We start from the raw sequence: 16,064 nt of genomic DNA, 5'->3' as shown, positions 1-16,064 counted from the left end.
TTGAACACATTCATGTATTTAAACAAAATTCATTAAAATAGTGCTCAATCAACAGCGATGAAATAAACTCGACATTTTTATTTTATTAATGGTATATTTAAGTAATTATTTAATGGAGTATTAATTTGATTTAGTCACTTTTCCTTATGGTCAAATAACACATGATCACGGACCAGGAAAAGAAAGTACATGTTAAAATCAGATCAAGCGATATCAACAGCGTGGGAAGTTATGATCATAAACAGTTTTCTTTAGGCGACATAAGGGGTGTGACTTTTTATGTTATTCCACATCCGGAATCATTAGTGTACGGAAGTGACGTCATTACGCAATGCTAGAGGCAAGTTACGTTAACGTTTAGGCGCAAAATTCAAACGCCTGGGCGAGAACGTGCTGGTCTTTTTTCTATTTTTTGTATTTTTATGTTTTTAAATCTGAACTTGATTTTACAGGTTTTAGCGTACTATAAACTAGGATCGCAAAATTTGGGGTAAGGTTTACGGGATAAAGTATGCCCGTTTATCCGCTAGCAATAGTTAAACCGCGTTTGTGATTGCAATTCTCCGAGCACAAACATTGATGTGTTAACTTTACGTTTCTCTAGTCACTCGTTCGATCATATCGACTTTGTCGTGGCATCACTTTCTAAAGGATTAAAATAAAACTGATTGCCTTTTATAATCCGGTTTGACAACCTCTACGTTGTTCTAACGATATGAATTGTTTTGTCAAATGAAAACGTTATGTCGTTGGTTTAGACACCTCGACTAGGATATTAATGTCAGGAAATAGAACTGCAACATGACATTGAATTGCATGGTTAATGTGTTCGTAGGTAAATTACTTTCTTTATAGCTCCAACTCAATTGTATTCATGCTGTAGGTACACACATGTACAAATATTAGGCAACGGGTAAGTATGCCACTCGCAAAACAGGAAGTCAACACACCAGTAAGTAAAAACGTGTTGCCTGTACTGCATTCTAAAGGAAATGCACTGAATAATAGCAACGTTCTACTTTTATCAGTCGATGAAAGCAGCTAAATGTGTCAACTTAGTACAGTATATAATGCATGAAATAGAGAAATATCATACCGTATATCATATACGGTAAATATATCGTGTTTCCAAATAATGTGTCAATGTTGGTAACAATACATTGAAAATGCATTCTAAGCATGAATATAAATATAAATGGACTGGTTGACTGGCAATGACAGCCTTCATGGTACATGCAAACACTCGATTTGTAAAAGTAAAACCAATATCAGCCCAATACCGATATGTGGTATCAGCAAGTCAGCATCCATAAAAAGGATGGTTTCTAATTTGCTTTCTATATTTAGCAAAGATGAGTGCGGCCACCACACCTGTCTCCAGGGTACACCAAGGATGGGCATCATCATCTATGAAGAACAAGGGCCTCTCGCCAGCAGCTTGTAGCACACCGTTGCTTGCTGCCTTCCCTGGCAACGATGATGAAAAGGAGCGACGTCAGCGCAGGCGGTCAAGAGTAATTGACCTTCAAACTGCCACAGATTCCTCTTTAAACGACTCTGCATCTCATAGGTATGTGATAACATTTAAGAATGAAGAAAAGTCTGTTCCTTGGTAAAGGGTCAGGTGGTTCTACAGAAATCAAATTTCAACCTGTCATTTCAACCCTGTTAATACTGTACATTTTTCATGGTGGGCCTTTTGCCACTACCTTTCCTCCCTCCGTCGCCAGCCCATTTTACAAAGAATATGGGTCAATCATGTACATAGTAAGTAATGCAGAGCTTCTCTTGTATTACCTAATAAATCATTGAGCAGCTAGTCCCTCGGGTTTTATGTGCTTTTATGATGCAACAAAGTATTGAGCAGAAAAATCCTGTTATATTAGTTGCAATTAATTTGTCTCAATCAGAATCCCTTTATGATTCTAAAGTACTAGAACATTAAATCTCTTTTGAATTAAATGTTTTTAATTTCCTTTGGATAATTGATTGCTATCACATGATTAGCAGAGAATGTTGTGGCGAGTACTATACACTAACTGAAGAGATGAAAATTTTGTGTAGCGCCACAGGGACACCAGCTGCTGTGCCAAAGTTGTCCAATGCTCAAATCTCAGAACATTACTCGACCTGCATCAAACTCTCTACTGAGAATGTAAGTACAGCATGTTTTTGTCCGGATCTTAAAATGAGGAATTTACAGAGAAATCGCTGAGCATACAGTACATGTTATGATCACTAATGAACAATTTCTTTTCTCTTTTTTGACAGAAAATTACAACAAAAAATGCTTTTGGACTACATCTTATTGATTACATGGCTGATATCCTTAAACAGAAAGATTCAGAGCTCACAAACTTCAAGGTGCTGTATATTGACGGTTTGGCATATTGTCTGTGTGATCTGAAAACCCCTGGTCTTTACACTATATATTTATTTTGTGAATATATATTTAAAAAGTTTTGTGAATCTGCGGCAATAATAATATTGTAATGCAAACCTTTTACACCAAGAACTGCTTTAAAAAACATTTAGCTAACCCTCGTGAGCAACAATAACATTCATTAGGGAAGGAGGCCTAAGCTTTCACCCGAAAACAATACAGGCTTTTTGTTGTTGTTTTTCTTTGTTTGTTTGTTTAAAAAAAAAAGTACTCATGGTTTCCGACCCATTTCAGACATTTGTTGGGCAAGCTATGATACTGGCCAAAGGGCGCCCAAACTTTTGCTGTGTTTGCATTTTCTGTCATTTTGAAAATAATCAGAATAAATTATATCTAGGGATTAGGGATCATTTGTTATTTCATAACCTTTGGAAATCATCTAATCTCCCACCTTCTTATTTATTCAATTAAACAATTTAATCATGGGTGCTTTTTATTTTTTTTCTATACTCTTGACTTTTGCATGATCACGTTTTTCTGATTTCAGTTCTCTAGCTTTAGAGAACCATTCACATGCCACTGTGGCTGTGTGTATTAAGATTGGAGGGACAGGTCAGATGAGGTTTGTGTAGGAGTGCTGGTTGGCTCAGTATTTTAGGAAGCCTGGGATCTTGGAATATTGCTCGTTAATCTAGCTTCTTGTCTTTCCTCTGATTTCATGGTTTTTATTTTTTGGGCCACTATTACTTTGACGTGCTGAAAATTAATAGAAGTAAAACCAAAATTAAATCAATATTTTAAAATTACATTTTAAATAATAATCTCAACCACATCTTAACAATTTCCAAACAAATCGTTTTTTTATTGTTATTTTTATTTTTTTGTGTTTTTGTTTTTTTAACAAACACCTGCTCATAATTGAACTGCAACACATGTTTCCTCATCATTTGATAGTCGACACTGAAAGAGCCTAAAAAATCAAAACTGCACTTAATATATGTTCATGTTTCTTTTGTTCAGCATGTCTGTTGACCTGTGTTTATCATAGATTTACTCGTAACATCATTTTCTTGCCTTACTCTGCCTCAATATTTAGGAGGATGTTTTATTCATGTTGGACATCTCAATCAAACAATGCAAAATGTAACATACAAAAAAAGTAATTAAGTTCTTTGTAATGGAGGTTAATTGTCATAGATCCAGTGGAAACCTGGAGGAACAGAATGAGGCAAGGAACAGGACAAAACAAGGAAATATAGTTAGTTGATTTAAAATTTTGATTACACACAAGGAAAACCTTTCTTTTTCTTTTGGGCTAGCATGCATCCAGTTGATAGATGTGCTTCTACAAAGTTTGGTACCTCAGTAGTTGATGATACAGTGGCTGTATGGGTCCTGGGACCTTTACATAAATCTGGGTACATAACATTGTTATTCCCAGACCCCTCACTGCTCTTAACCAATTACACACAATTTACAGAATTCTGTTCAATTTATTGTGGCCATCGCTCAATAGGTGACATGTGTTTTCGCTCCAGGTGGCAGCTGGAACCCTGGATGCCAGTACAAAGATCTATGCTGTCCGGGTGGATGCAGTTCATGCTGATGCCTACAGAGTACTCGGTGGCCTTGGGGCTGAAACCAAACCGGGAGAAGGTGTGATCGCATGCATTCTGACTTGTTTTTAAATAGAGACCCCATTAACTGTCTGCCTATGATTTCCCCTACTTTTCAAAACGTAAATCCTCTCGATTTTCTATGTGTGCAACCATAGACAATGGACAAAAAGAGGAAGAGCAAATTGAAGATGCTGAGGTTACTACCAAGCAGCCGAAGAAGAAGAGACCCCCAAAGAAAACTGTGGAGCAGAACTTGAGCAATTTGAATAGTGCTGAGTCTGAAAGGAAATGTGAGGTAATGGACCATTTCTCCTCAGTCTGCTGCCTGACATGCTCAAATGACATTCATAACTGGAGATTTTACTTCATTTTAGGGCTGTCACTATTCACCATCTTTCATTAATTTCATCAAATGAATCAGTTGATTCATTAAATAATTGAGTAAAAATTGTGCCTGCAAGTGTATTACAAACCATTTTCCCAGTTCCTGTTCTTAATGCCAGCATTTTTTATTTTGATGTTATTTAGAGGTCAAAAAAGAACAACTATGGCAAAAATTAGGGTTGATAAAGTATCCAACTAACCAATCTATCACTTCAGCTTACGATGGCCAAATTGATCAAGGAGCACATTTTGAATTGGTATAGTTCATCCACGCCGCCCAGTACGCGACTACTGTATGCCTGACCATGTGTTAACTATATATGGATGCACACCATCAGAGTTCAATAATGTATTTGTAATCTGTTGCTTGTTTTTGTTTTAGTAAGACATTGTTTTGCTCTGAAGATCAGAGGAAATGTTGTCTGCTTACTTGATCGTTTCAAATTAATGACAAGCAAGTTCTCGTTTCAGTAATAAATCACCCATTTGCCATCATGTTTTTTAATTGATCTTGAGCTTGTGTAAATCATAATTGTTCAACTTTTTTGGCTCGGTTGGTGTTTCCCCTCCAGGTAGACCCCATGTTTCATCGAATGGCGTCATCCTTTGATGAGAGTAGTACAGCGGGAGTCTTCCTGTCTGTTCTCTTCAGTGAAAACAGTCGCTGCGAGCTGCTCTTTCCATCCCAGATGACCCTTCTGCAGTCAACAGCTTCTTATTCTTCCCCACCTGCTATGACGGTCCCTGCATCCCCATTCATGGGTTAGGACGAGAGAGAAAAAACTTAGTAGTGCCCTGTCTTTACTGTTCATGTATGTGTTTGATAAGGTTTAAATGTGCACCTTGTCATTTATAACATGTGTTGTGCTTCTGACAGTTGGACTGCAGCAGTCTCAAGAGAAAAGTGACATCTGCCCCTCTCTGCAGGACTTCTCTTTCACGCGTTGGAACCCTGAACAGGTCAGAGAATAAATATTGGCTGCAAAGAATTATGATGTTATATGCTGTCATTTCTTAGTATTGGTGTCACTGATAATCGGATTGGATAAGATACTGTGTACTGTACTGCTCGTTTGGTAGAGAGGAACAACAACAATTTTAGCCTAGAAAGATTTCCAGTGAAATATTGACTTTCTCTTTGATAGCACATTAGCTTCAAAAAATACATCCAGGTCAGCAAAAGAATGGGATTACTGGAAGAAGAGAATTTTTGAATTTTGTTGAAAACTAGGATGACCTGAAGATTTTTAGACATGACATTCAAATTTCAAGTGAGTGGGGACACATTGCCAAGTCAATAATAATAATAATAATATTAATAATTAAGATGCAGCTGTAGTAAACATATACTTCAAGTAATTTTTGATCCAAGCTTTTATCTTCTGTAGTGCAATAAAACCTCTGTAGTGCAATAAAACACAATGACAGTCAGGTGGATAGAGAAGGAGGATTTGAAAGGGCAGCCTGCATTACCTGCATAAAGGGTCTGCGTTGCCTGTAGAGGGGAACACTTGAATGAATTCTAAAATTGAGAGGAGCTTTTGATAATGATTGACCAAATGAAGCTTATCGAGAAACTGGTGAGTTAACTGAATAAGGGGAGCATTATACTGGTCAAGACAGAAGGTGACCAGAGAGTATAGAGGTAATGAATGGTGGAGTGAGGAGTCGATTGAAGTTAGAAGAAAGAAAGAAAGTAAGGCGGAAGTAAGTTATTCATCTACGAATGGAATCATACTGCAGCAAAGTGCACACTCTGCTCTCATGTCCTCACTGTGCGCAATAATTATCAAACTTTTTTCTTGTAACTCAGAGGGAGACCAGTCCCTGCTGTTGAAACATTTCTATTGTTTCTTTTTATTTTGTTTTGGGGTTTTTTTTTTTTTTGTTTTTTTTTTTTTGCTGTTGAAACATTTTTATTGTTTGTTTGTTTTTTTTTTCGTTAACTTGAAAATAATGTGGAAGGCCAAATGTGGGCCTCGATTGAGCCATATATAAACCAAACACAAAATTGTGATTATGGTGTCATGTCGTGGCATCTGTAGTGGGTTGCAATAATCCACAGTCTCAAATTAATACTTATTTTTTATCCTAAACTGCAAACTGAAAGTTTTCATTACGTTTGAAAAAGAAGTTTAGACATCCCACCTGAAAATTTTGTTGTAGCACCCATGGCATTTGTCCTCCATCAGACAATGAACCAGCTTTTGGAGAAAATGAAGCAAGGTGAACACGTCTTTGACTTCAATGCTGAACCTGAACCGGAAACTGAAGCCGATGAAGAAGATTACCCTGAATTTGATGGAGACGACGAGGAGGGCCTTGGTGACTGTGAGGAAAGGCTAAAGGAACATAAAGAGGGGTGTGAGGCCTCGAGCTCCAGAAGAGGACGGTGAGAACAAGAAGCAAACTAATGTTGAGGCTTGCAGCCTTCTGTAAATGCTACAAGTTAGTCTTTATACGTCTTTTATTTAAAAAAATAAAATAAAATAATAATAATAATGACATGCAATTTCAATGTTGTTTTAGTGACGTTATACCAATCGGAGAGGGAGATATCACAACTATGTGTCTGCAGCTGTCCACTCAGCCCAGAGAATATTCGTACTTTAGCCCAAGGACAATGGCCACATGGGCTGGACCAGCCTATTGGCAGTTTAAGCCAAAACACAAGTGTAAGTAATATGACATGAAGGTAATAAAGATTTGGAGACCTGTCATATGCACCCCCTAAAACGATATTTCTTAGATATAAATTAAGCTTGATGAAGTATTTTTGAAGATGTGTTCTGGTATATTTGTGTGAATAAATTAGAGAAAAATCACTCACTGTACTTTTAGGGTAAGAAAATTTTGTTTTCAGGGTGGATTAACCACATTATTTTCTTCTTACCATCAGTGGACCATTTGCCTGACAAGGAGACTCGGAAAAAGAAGCCCAAAAAGGCCTTTGAAATAGACTTCAACAATGATGTCAACTTTAATACCTACTTCAGTACCACAAGAGTAAGTGTTTTCTTATACATTATCATCATTGGTATTTTTTTAACGTCAAACGCTACTATTTGTCTTATTTGTCATTCGCCTAACCATGAGGTAAGAAGAAAATGCACCATGTTTAAATGCAGTGGAATGGGTTATGTTGTCCTCATAATCATAAATTGTGAGCTATTTTCTTGCGCCGATCACATAACCAGTTATTTCGTTGCAAAAAAAAAAGTAGGTGAACCTTTAAGAATTGCCTAGATTTCTGCATATATTAGTCTCTTATTTAATAGACAAACACAGTTAAACTCATACCTCGTAAGTACCGTATTTCTGCGAGTACGAGTCAAGGTTTTTTTTTTTCCTTCATTTTCAATCGCCAAATTACGAGGGTCGACTTCTAACCGCATAATTCACAGCGAAGGGCAATCTTCCACATTCTGATCTCACAACAGTCGTCACTTGGGTAAAGAAAATCCCAAGTAAGATGATCAGCAAATCTACTCCAAAGACCTCCATTTGAAACAAATTGGATGGGGTAGAAGGGTAGACTTACTCAGGATAGACTTATCGCATTTTTGTAAAATTCACCCTAATTGAAGTAAACAAAAAAAAAATGGGGCGTCAACTTAAAAGCGAGGTCGACTTGTACTCAGAGAAATACGGTAATACCCGCTGTGAAGCTTCCACTGGCACGCAGACAGTATTATATAGTTCTGTAAAATGACTTGATAAGCCTTGGATGTAATTATTCTCTCCGTGATCCCCAAACCACGATGCCTCAAAATGATGACTTTGACAATTTAGATGAGGATTATATTGTAATATAGACTGTTGCCTGACCAGTTTCTGAAAAATCACTCTTGGAACACTCTTAATAATTATAATTGGTCAAGATACTTTTCCAGAAATGTCTGTGAATGAGGCCTTTGTTGACTGGGATTGCAAGTGTGGTAAAATATTCATACTGGTCCTGTATGTGTCTACCCATCTTGTGCAACACATTCAATTTTGCAAATATATATGTAGTTTTCTTGTGGTATGAAGTGAGTCTGACATTATCCACTCATTTTGTAGGCTGCCACCACTATCAGCAAATCTGCCCTCAGTTCCAGCAACAAGAAAACAACTCTCCCATCAGACTTCCAGTTTTCCCCAAAGACGCTCTCCCGGCTCAGCCTGAAACCCTCCTTGTCGGTGAGGCCAATGTGTCAGATGTCTCAGACACATTGGGGGGGATTTTTTTTTTTTTTTTTTTTTTTTGCCAGACATAAAAACATTCTTGCCTAATATAAGCATTATTCAGCCATATTCCAACAGTTTTTTTGATGTATTTTAATTATCAGTAGTTGGTAAAATTAATATATTGGGTGTTGTTGTGCTGCAGTTATGTCAAGAAGCGCAGAAGAGGCTGTCTGGAGAGCTGGGTGAAGGCATTGGCGATTATGACTACAATAATCCCAATGACACAGCCAATTTTTGTCCAGGTCTTCAGGTAGGAGGTCCAATTTTGATTTTGCTTCACCAAAAAGTACCTTGAAGTTCTGACAATGCCACAATGTTTTTTTTTTTTTTCCATTGTTCAAACCCTGTAGGTTTTCATACGTCCAAGAATGTCATATTCTTATCTATTTTTTAGCTTTTGTTGAACTCAGCATAGTTACCTGAATCCTCAGATGACCTCCATAATTGAAGTGTAAATATTTATATTTTTAAAATAAGACATAAAATGACACATTTTAATTGGCATCTAGCTCTGTTCGGCTCAGGTGTACACCACCCTCACCATAAACAAAAATGTGACATTTTTCATGCATTATTTATGGTGCTGGTGCCACTAGCAGAAGCTTCAATTGTATTTTACTTCATGCTGAAAATACAAAACTTTTCTTGTAGGAATTTTTGTTTTGCATTTGAATGTATGCTATTCTCCTTGAAACTGAGTTCAGTTAGCACTCAGCTTTCCAAATAAAATTTTATTAAATATTAATTCAAAGTACATTCAACACAGCATAGTCCTAATTTCCCATTGTCATTATTGTGCTGTATATAGAAACACTAGAAAAGGAAGTTAAAATGGAATTTCATTCACTGTATAATCAATTAAATATCTGTTAACTTTCGCGTAAACTTAACAGTATCACAAACAGAAACACTCACATGCATATACTGTCGCTTTTTCTTTCATCATTATTCATCTCTCACAGTGTAACACGACATCCACTATCAGGATTTGTGGTTATTTATATATTTTGTGGATGCAGCTCATGTGCAGGTTCCATAATGGACTCCATGTTATAGTAATAAAAGAAATCATGTGATAGTGGGCACGGTGCATGTTAGGACTGTTGTGTCAACAAATGAACCCTGGAGTTACTTTAGTCATACTTTATTCATCATCCTCTTCAGGCTGCCGACAGTGACGATGACGTGGAAGGGTTTCCCGACTGTGACAACACACAGCAAACAGGCAAGGGCTTTCCACCGCCCTTACAAGAAGGCGTATCGACCTATGGCGATGAAGATCTTGTGCCTGAACCACACAGAGTATGTTTATTGTTGTTATCAAGCGTAGATACACAATACCACCAAAGTTTCTTAAATTCTGAAGGGTTCACGTTACAGATGTGTACAGTAAGAAATGTTATATCATGGATTAAAGCACGGGTGTCAAACTCAAGGCCCGGGGGCCAGAACCGGCCTGCCACATCATTTTATGTGGCCCGCCAATGTTGATTTGATTTCAAGTTTCTAGCTAAACTTTCAGGTTGTCTTACAAAAAAAAAAACATTTCTGTTCCAAATCTGTCTTTTGAACAGTTTTTATCGGCCTCTGATTTCAAAAATAGGTAGGGATGTAAACAGGCGAAAACGGCATTTATTAGACACTTTTTTCTATTTTTAAGTCCTAAATTTTCAGGATTTTAGAAAAATTCGGGGGTACGTTAAAATTTAAGCAATGACTGTTAAGGATGCTTTTATAGACTATTTTTAGATGCATTCCGGCCCTCTGGCAGAAACTATAACTAGAATGTGGCCCACGATAAAAATGAGTTTGACACCCCTGGATTAAAGTAACCAATGCCCGTCCATTAATCATGATCAGCCGATAAATATGTAACAACTGCAACTGGGTTTTGTAGTTACCTCAGTGTTTGACAAATTTATGAAATAAGTTTTACATGACCATATTTGATATCTAAATTTTCCGTGGCCATATTCCCTTTTTTTAATCTACATCTGTCAAGATGCATGGATATAAGACTATTGTAAAGTGCTTATAAAATATATATTTTTTTATAGACAATGGGCTATAAACCTAAAACCTAGTATGTGTGTGTGTGTGTGTGTGTGTATATATATATATATATATATATATATATATATATATATAAGTCATGTGTTTTACTGTACATCTCCATAAAGGTCAACAAGATTGAAATAAACTATGCTAAGATGGCCAAAAAAATGGACATGAAGAGACTCAAGAGCAGCATGTGGACCCTTCTAACTGAAAGCCCAGAAAAACCCACTGAGGTAAATTATTTTTTTATAAGATTGCCCATTGTTCACTCTGCTCCTCCCCCACCACTGATCAGCTGTATATTTTTAAATCATTTTCACTACTAGGAAACAGAAGTTGCAGAGAAACCGGAGATTTCTGGGGAAAAAGTCTTTAGCCAGACCACAAAGACATTGCTTCACAGGTAACAGACTTCTAACCTGTCTTAAGAAAGGAAAGACATGGACTAACGAGCAATTATTAAATTACTATGTAGACTGCATTAGTATTTAGTTCTCACTGAGGAATATCACAGGTTAAAGTAAGATTGCTGTGTGTAAAGTAGGCATTTAACAATACATCAAAAGTCAGTTTAAACTGCAGAAGGCCATGATAAGCATAGCCACCGGCTTATGTCAACGCTGTCAACAAAATGCTTCTGCAGTTTGCATATTGTGTTTGTCGATGGCTGCAGCCTAAATTAGCACTCAGTGAGGAGCGAGGCAGAGGCGCAAGCCACTTAAAAAAAAGAGGGCTCTCAAACTACCGCATGTCTCCAAGTAAAAGTCAAGTGGGTTTTTTTCTCTCATTTTCAACCCCCATATTATGGGCTCAACTTATAATTGCATCACTCAAAACAGACCAATTTTTTTCCACATCTCTGAATAACATTGATTCAAATGCCAAATAAGTTTACAAGGCTTAAAATGATTGTGTATACCTCTAATTCGATATAGTATGCATCCGTTTTCGAGCGTTTGCACATTGAAGAAGCAAAAAATTGCTTCTTTGTTGTCAACAATGAGGCTGTGTGGGTAATTTCTTTTTTTGGCACACTTGGACACATCATGAAAAGGAAAAGATGAATTGCCTTGTCCCCTTCAGCCCTTAGACGTGTGCTTGAACAAGCCGGCATGCATGTTGGCAGGTGGGGGGAGAAAGAGCAGAGTGGCAACCTTCCACGCTCTTATTTCATAACAGTCGTCACTTGAGTAAAGAACATCCCAATTAGATGATCAGCAAACAATCTCAGAAGACCTCTATTTCAAACAAATTGGATGGGTTCGAGGATGTTTGAACAATTCTCGAGAAGGAAGTAGAAGAGGAAGTCTGAGAGTTAAATGGGTGGAGATATTTGTCGTGTCAGATGGTGATGATGATTTTCAGGCTTTTCGACAAATTAATATTCAGCTTTGTCCAAAAGTAAAGCATTGAAACTTCAAATTATTTTTATTATTGAACATTTGTTCGCATTTGCATCTACGCGCACAGTGCCTCACACTTCTCGTTTCCGCCCTGCCACTCATAACCAAAACTGTATGGTATTTGATATATGGGGAAGACATGCATTTAAAGTACCATAATTTCACCATAACACACACTATGTGTCATAATTGGACAGCCATGATCCATGTAACCACTAAAGTCAGAGGTAGACTTATAATTGTTAAAGTTTTAAGTTAAAAAAAAAAAGTGGGGGTCGATTTATGAGTGAGGTCAACTTGTACTCTGAGAAATACGGTAATTTAATGTCAGTTGTGTGGCAGCAGTTTGGTTTTCCTGAGTTTACAAAAGAAAATGTCGAGAAATTTAGACAGGAGAAAAACTCTCTGCAAGCATTCACATTAGCTGGCACCACAGCAAGCTTCCGACACCACCACCAAGATTAGTAAGGGGACAAACAAATTAGCATCGTGCCAGAAATGAAAAAACTTTGCCACTCAAAACATCTAATACAGTAGACTAGTGGAATGAGCATGGCAAGACCTACACACTACATTCTCCACTGGCAAAAGCGTACCTCATCACACAAGCGTCATCTACACAGCGGGGGACATGGTTACTTTGCAAAGAAATAGGGTTTTTATTGCCAACCTCTCCTTACCTACCTAAACATACTGTAATTCAGTGAAATGCAAATGTGTTATTTACTGAAACTCTCTATTGGTCTAGACTTCCCAACACAATGGCTCAAAACCTGTCAGTACCTTTGGCATTTGTTGCTCTGCTTCATCTTGCAAATGAAAAGGTAAGTATAAATATAACTATTATCTTATGATGATTTGTTTTGACTGAGATGCCCTAACATCATTCCTGCAATCGTGACGCTGCACTTTGAGGGAAATAGTTCATGTTGCCGCACAAGAGGCTATAGATGACCGTTTCTTGCATGGTATATTCATCCAGAAAAAGTAATATCTCATGTCATTGGTCCCGTTGTGCTTGACCTAATGTGATACCTTAATCCAGTGTGTCCCAAAGCTAGGTCTGCAGCCTGACAGCGGGGGGGTCCGTGAAAGAATTTGGGTTATTTACTCTTTTTTTGTGTGTGTGTGTGTTTTGTTTCAGCAAACATTTGCAATGGGGATCCTTGGGAAAATGTTCTTTCTAAAAGGGGTCCTTGAGTCCAAAAAGTTCAAAATCCGTTGCCTTAATCCAGGGGTAGGAAACTGGTTCCTGGAAAGCCATATCCTGCTTGTTTTTGTGTCTCACTACTCGACACACTTGATTGAAATGATCAGGATCCAGGCTTCTACATGGCTTGCTGATTATTTGAACCAGGTGTGAAAGGTTGAGGGAGACATCGAAAATCTGCAGAATATGGCTCTTGGGGAACCAGAGTTCCCTACCCCTGCCTTAATCGATATAAATGCAGCAATGGTCTGAATAATACAGTCATGTTTGAGTTTCAGACTGTTTCAACTAGTTTTCACATGAATGACCATATTAGATTGTCCACTTAATATACATAATGTTTTTCTCTATGTTCTTTCTATACAGGACTTGGAGCTTGTGAAGGTTGATGACATGTCAGACATCATCATTAGGCAAGGCCCTTGAGGAGAAATGTGTTTGCGTTTTAAAGGCTTTATGTAGTTATACTTTATGCTGTTTTTTAGCCCATGTTACATGTAACCGTCACCATGTTGGACTCTGACTGTTTATGCATGGAGTACATTAGCTTGATCATTCAAGTTCCTGTAACTTGGTGACTTTTGAATAAATTCTAGTTGTTTATTCATCTTAATCTGCTGTTTTTTTTTTGTTTGTTTGTTTGTTTTTTGTTTGTTTGTTTTCAAAAGTGGCCTTTTATTGTGCACCAGTGGAAGCACAGTTGTGCATCTAGCAGTTTTTTTAAACAACAAATTGTTTGAATGTTGAGTTGGAGTCCCTTCATTTCAATATATTTATTTATAAAGTGTGAACCAATTATTAGGTCACACCACATGAAATATTTTACGCCTATATGTTTCAAATTTGGAGATCCAGTATTTAACAAAATTAGAATGTCTTGACAGGTCAACATTGTTGGCTCCCTATGTCCTAAACATGACAGGTAATTAATGCAAAACAACTGCAGGGGTTTTCTCCGGGTTGAGGCGGTTGTCAGTGCATCAAGAACAACCACACAGAGACGTCTGCATTGCATGGGCTGCAGCAGTCAAATTCCACGAATCCAACCAATCCTGAACCAAAAATAAACCTCAGACACACCTGTGCTGGACTAAGGAGGTATTTGTTTGTTTGTTTCAGGTGAAAGTCTCATTTCCATTTTGTTAGGAGATCAAGGTCCCAGAATCCGGAAGAAAACAAGTACAGTCAGGTTTTCAACAGTAATAGTTTGAAAAGCTATGCGATTTGGTGCTGTGGATCCATGGTTCAACACAGCTAGCTGACTGCCAGCAAATTTTAGAGCACTTCCTAAGGCGCACTGTTGGCAAGCTTTTTGGGGACATTGATTTTATTTTCCAGCAGGATTTGGTCAATTTCCGCTAGAGCCAAAATTACTAATACCTTCCTTTTTTAATAGGCATGTAATAAACAACAGAAGGCCAACATTTCTGTGTAAAATGATCATGAAATGTTCAGATTTTGTAAAATACTGGATTTTTTAACTTAGTCGTCCGCCCATGATCAAGTTTTACTTTTTGAAACAAATGTTTGAAATAAGTGGAATTCCCCCTAATGCTTTAGTTTTGGAGCATCCATCTGTCCAGCTCCACTTAGGCTTATACTGCGCTAAAAGCAACAAGTAAGAAAAAATGTACTGCATCATAATTCCATTAAAAAGGAAATCAATTAAAAACATTTTTACAATATTATGCTCTATGTGTAACTACTTTTGCTCCATAATTTTGAGCTACATTCTATGCACTACTTTTATCTATTGGCATCCTTCTTTATTATGTGTTGAGTAGGGCGCCTGGCGTCGGCAGGTGAAATTGGTGGTGTAACATGATGATGGAAAATGTATTTACTGTATTTGTTTTTCATTTGTGGAGACCTCTGTCACGTGACTTTTACAAAATCAAAGTAACCACAAGTTGTTTAACACCTTTTTCACCAATCAAATGAAGTCAGGTAGTCTTCATGGCCTAACACAGGAATTGTTTTTGAAGTACCTAATTTTCATGAAGAACAGTAGAAACAATTGTGAGCTGTCATCATGAGAAGTGCAACGTCCCCTGGCTTTATATTATCTATGTTTGCCTTCCAGATTACAAAAAAGATGTGTGTAAATCTGAACATCTTTTGGGGTTTTAATCTGCACCTGCCTAAAAATGTTTATTTCAGCCCACTCTTTATATCTTTACCAATTCGATACTCATGCCCTGAATTAGAATATGTTATCTAAAGTCTCTCACCAGTACTTGTTTTTATGTTATGCTTTTACTTTAATATGAGCTACTTTTTACTTGACCTTTTTCTTTTAATCACTTGGTACACATGTGATGATCCGTTACACATTATGCACACCCATCCTTTTCCACATCTTAGTAAATTCTTTGAGTGCCAATTTTTAAATACAGTATGTGTCTGAGTGAGCAATTGTGATTCGGGTCTAATATATTGTCGCACCACGTGAATCGGTAGCCATATTCAGCTATGTCACCATAGTAACGAGAACAACAATTGCCCTGCTCGTGGAGGATGATGAGAGGACTGATGCCTTTAATTAAGATGGACCCCACCTCTTTAAAAATGACATATTTTAACCAAAGTATTAAAAGTACACTTCTTTTAACTGAAGAAGAACACTGGGTATTTTGACCGAAAGCACATAAAAAAAAAAAACATGGAAACTTTTGAATGTGTTGGGGGGGGGGGGCATTACACGTCTCCTTTGCCACTATAATGTAAATGAAGTGGTGGCTCGTTGGTGCAGTGAATAGCAGGTCCGCCTCACACTT

At 37.4% G+C, this 16,064-nt stretch overlaps 1 protein-coding gene across 2 annotated transcripts; it reads left to right on the top strand.

Annotated features, from left to right (window-relative positions):
* Positions 1-344: 344 nt before the first annotated feature.
* ncaph (non-SMC condensin I complex, subunit H) lies at positions 345-13,954 on the top strand. Of its 2 annotated transcripts, none has more exons than XM_088421840.1 (18): positions 345-490; positions 1,348-1,570; positions 2,065-2,155; positions 2,272-2,364; positions 3,922-4,039; positions 4,158-4,297; positions 4,959-5,148; positions 5,264-5,346; positions 6,579-6,778; positions 6,916-7,061; positions 7,286-7,392; positions 8,449-8,568; positions 8,759-8,866; positions 9,781-9,918; positions 10,797-10,907; positions 11,001-11,077; positions 12,826-12,901; positions 13,654-13,954. In XM_088421840.1, exons 2-18 carry the CDS (start codon positions 1,353-1,355, stop codon positions 13,711-13,713), a joined length of 2,076 nt encoding a protein of 691 aa, XP_088277966.1. In that variant the 5' UTR covers positions 345-490; positions 1,348-1,352; the 3' UTR covers positions 13,714-13,954. The 2 variants fall into 2 exon arrangements, with proteins under 2 accessions (XP_088277966.1, XP_088277976.1); XM_088421850.1 differs by lacking the exon at positions 345-490 and adding an exon at positions 934-952.
* Positions 13,955-16,064: the final 2,110 nt, after the last annotated feature.

Source organism: Hippichthys cyanospilos, chromosome 1 (genome assembly GCF_059441005.1).
Source record: "Hippichthys cyanospilos isolate Australia breed blue-spotted pipefish chromosome 1, RoL_Hcya_1.0, whole genome shotgun sequence".
In the NCBI taxonomy this organism is placed as follows: Eukaryota; Metazoa; Chordata; class Actinopteri; order Syngnathiformes; family Syngnathidae; genus Hippichthys; species Hippichthys cyanospilos.
This window is presented reverse-complemented; position numbering and strand designations above follow the sequence as displayed.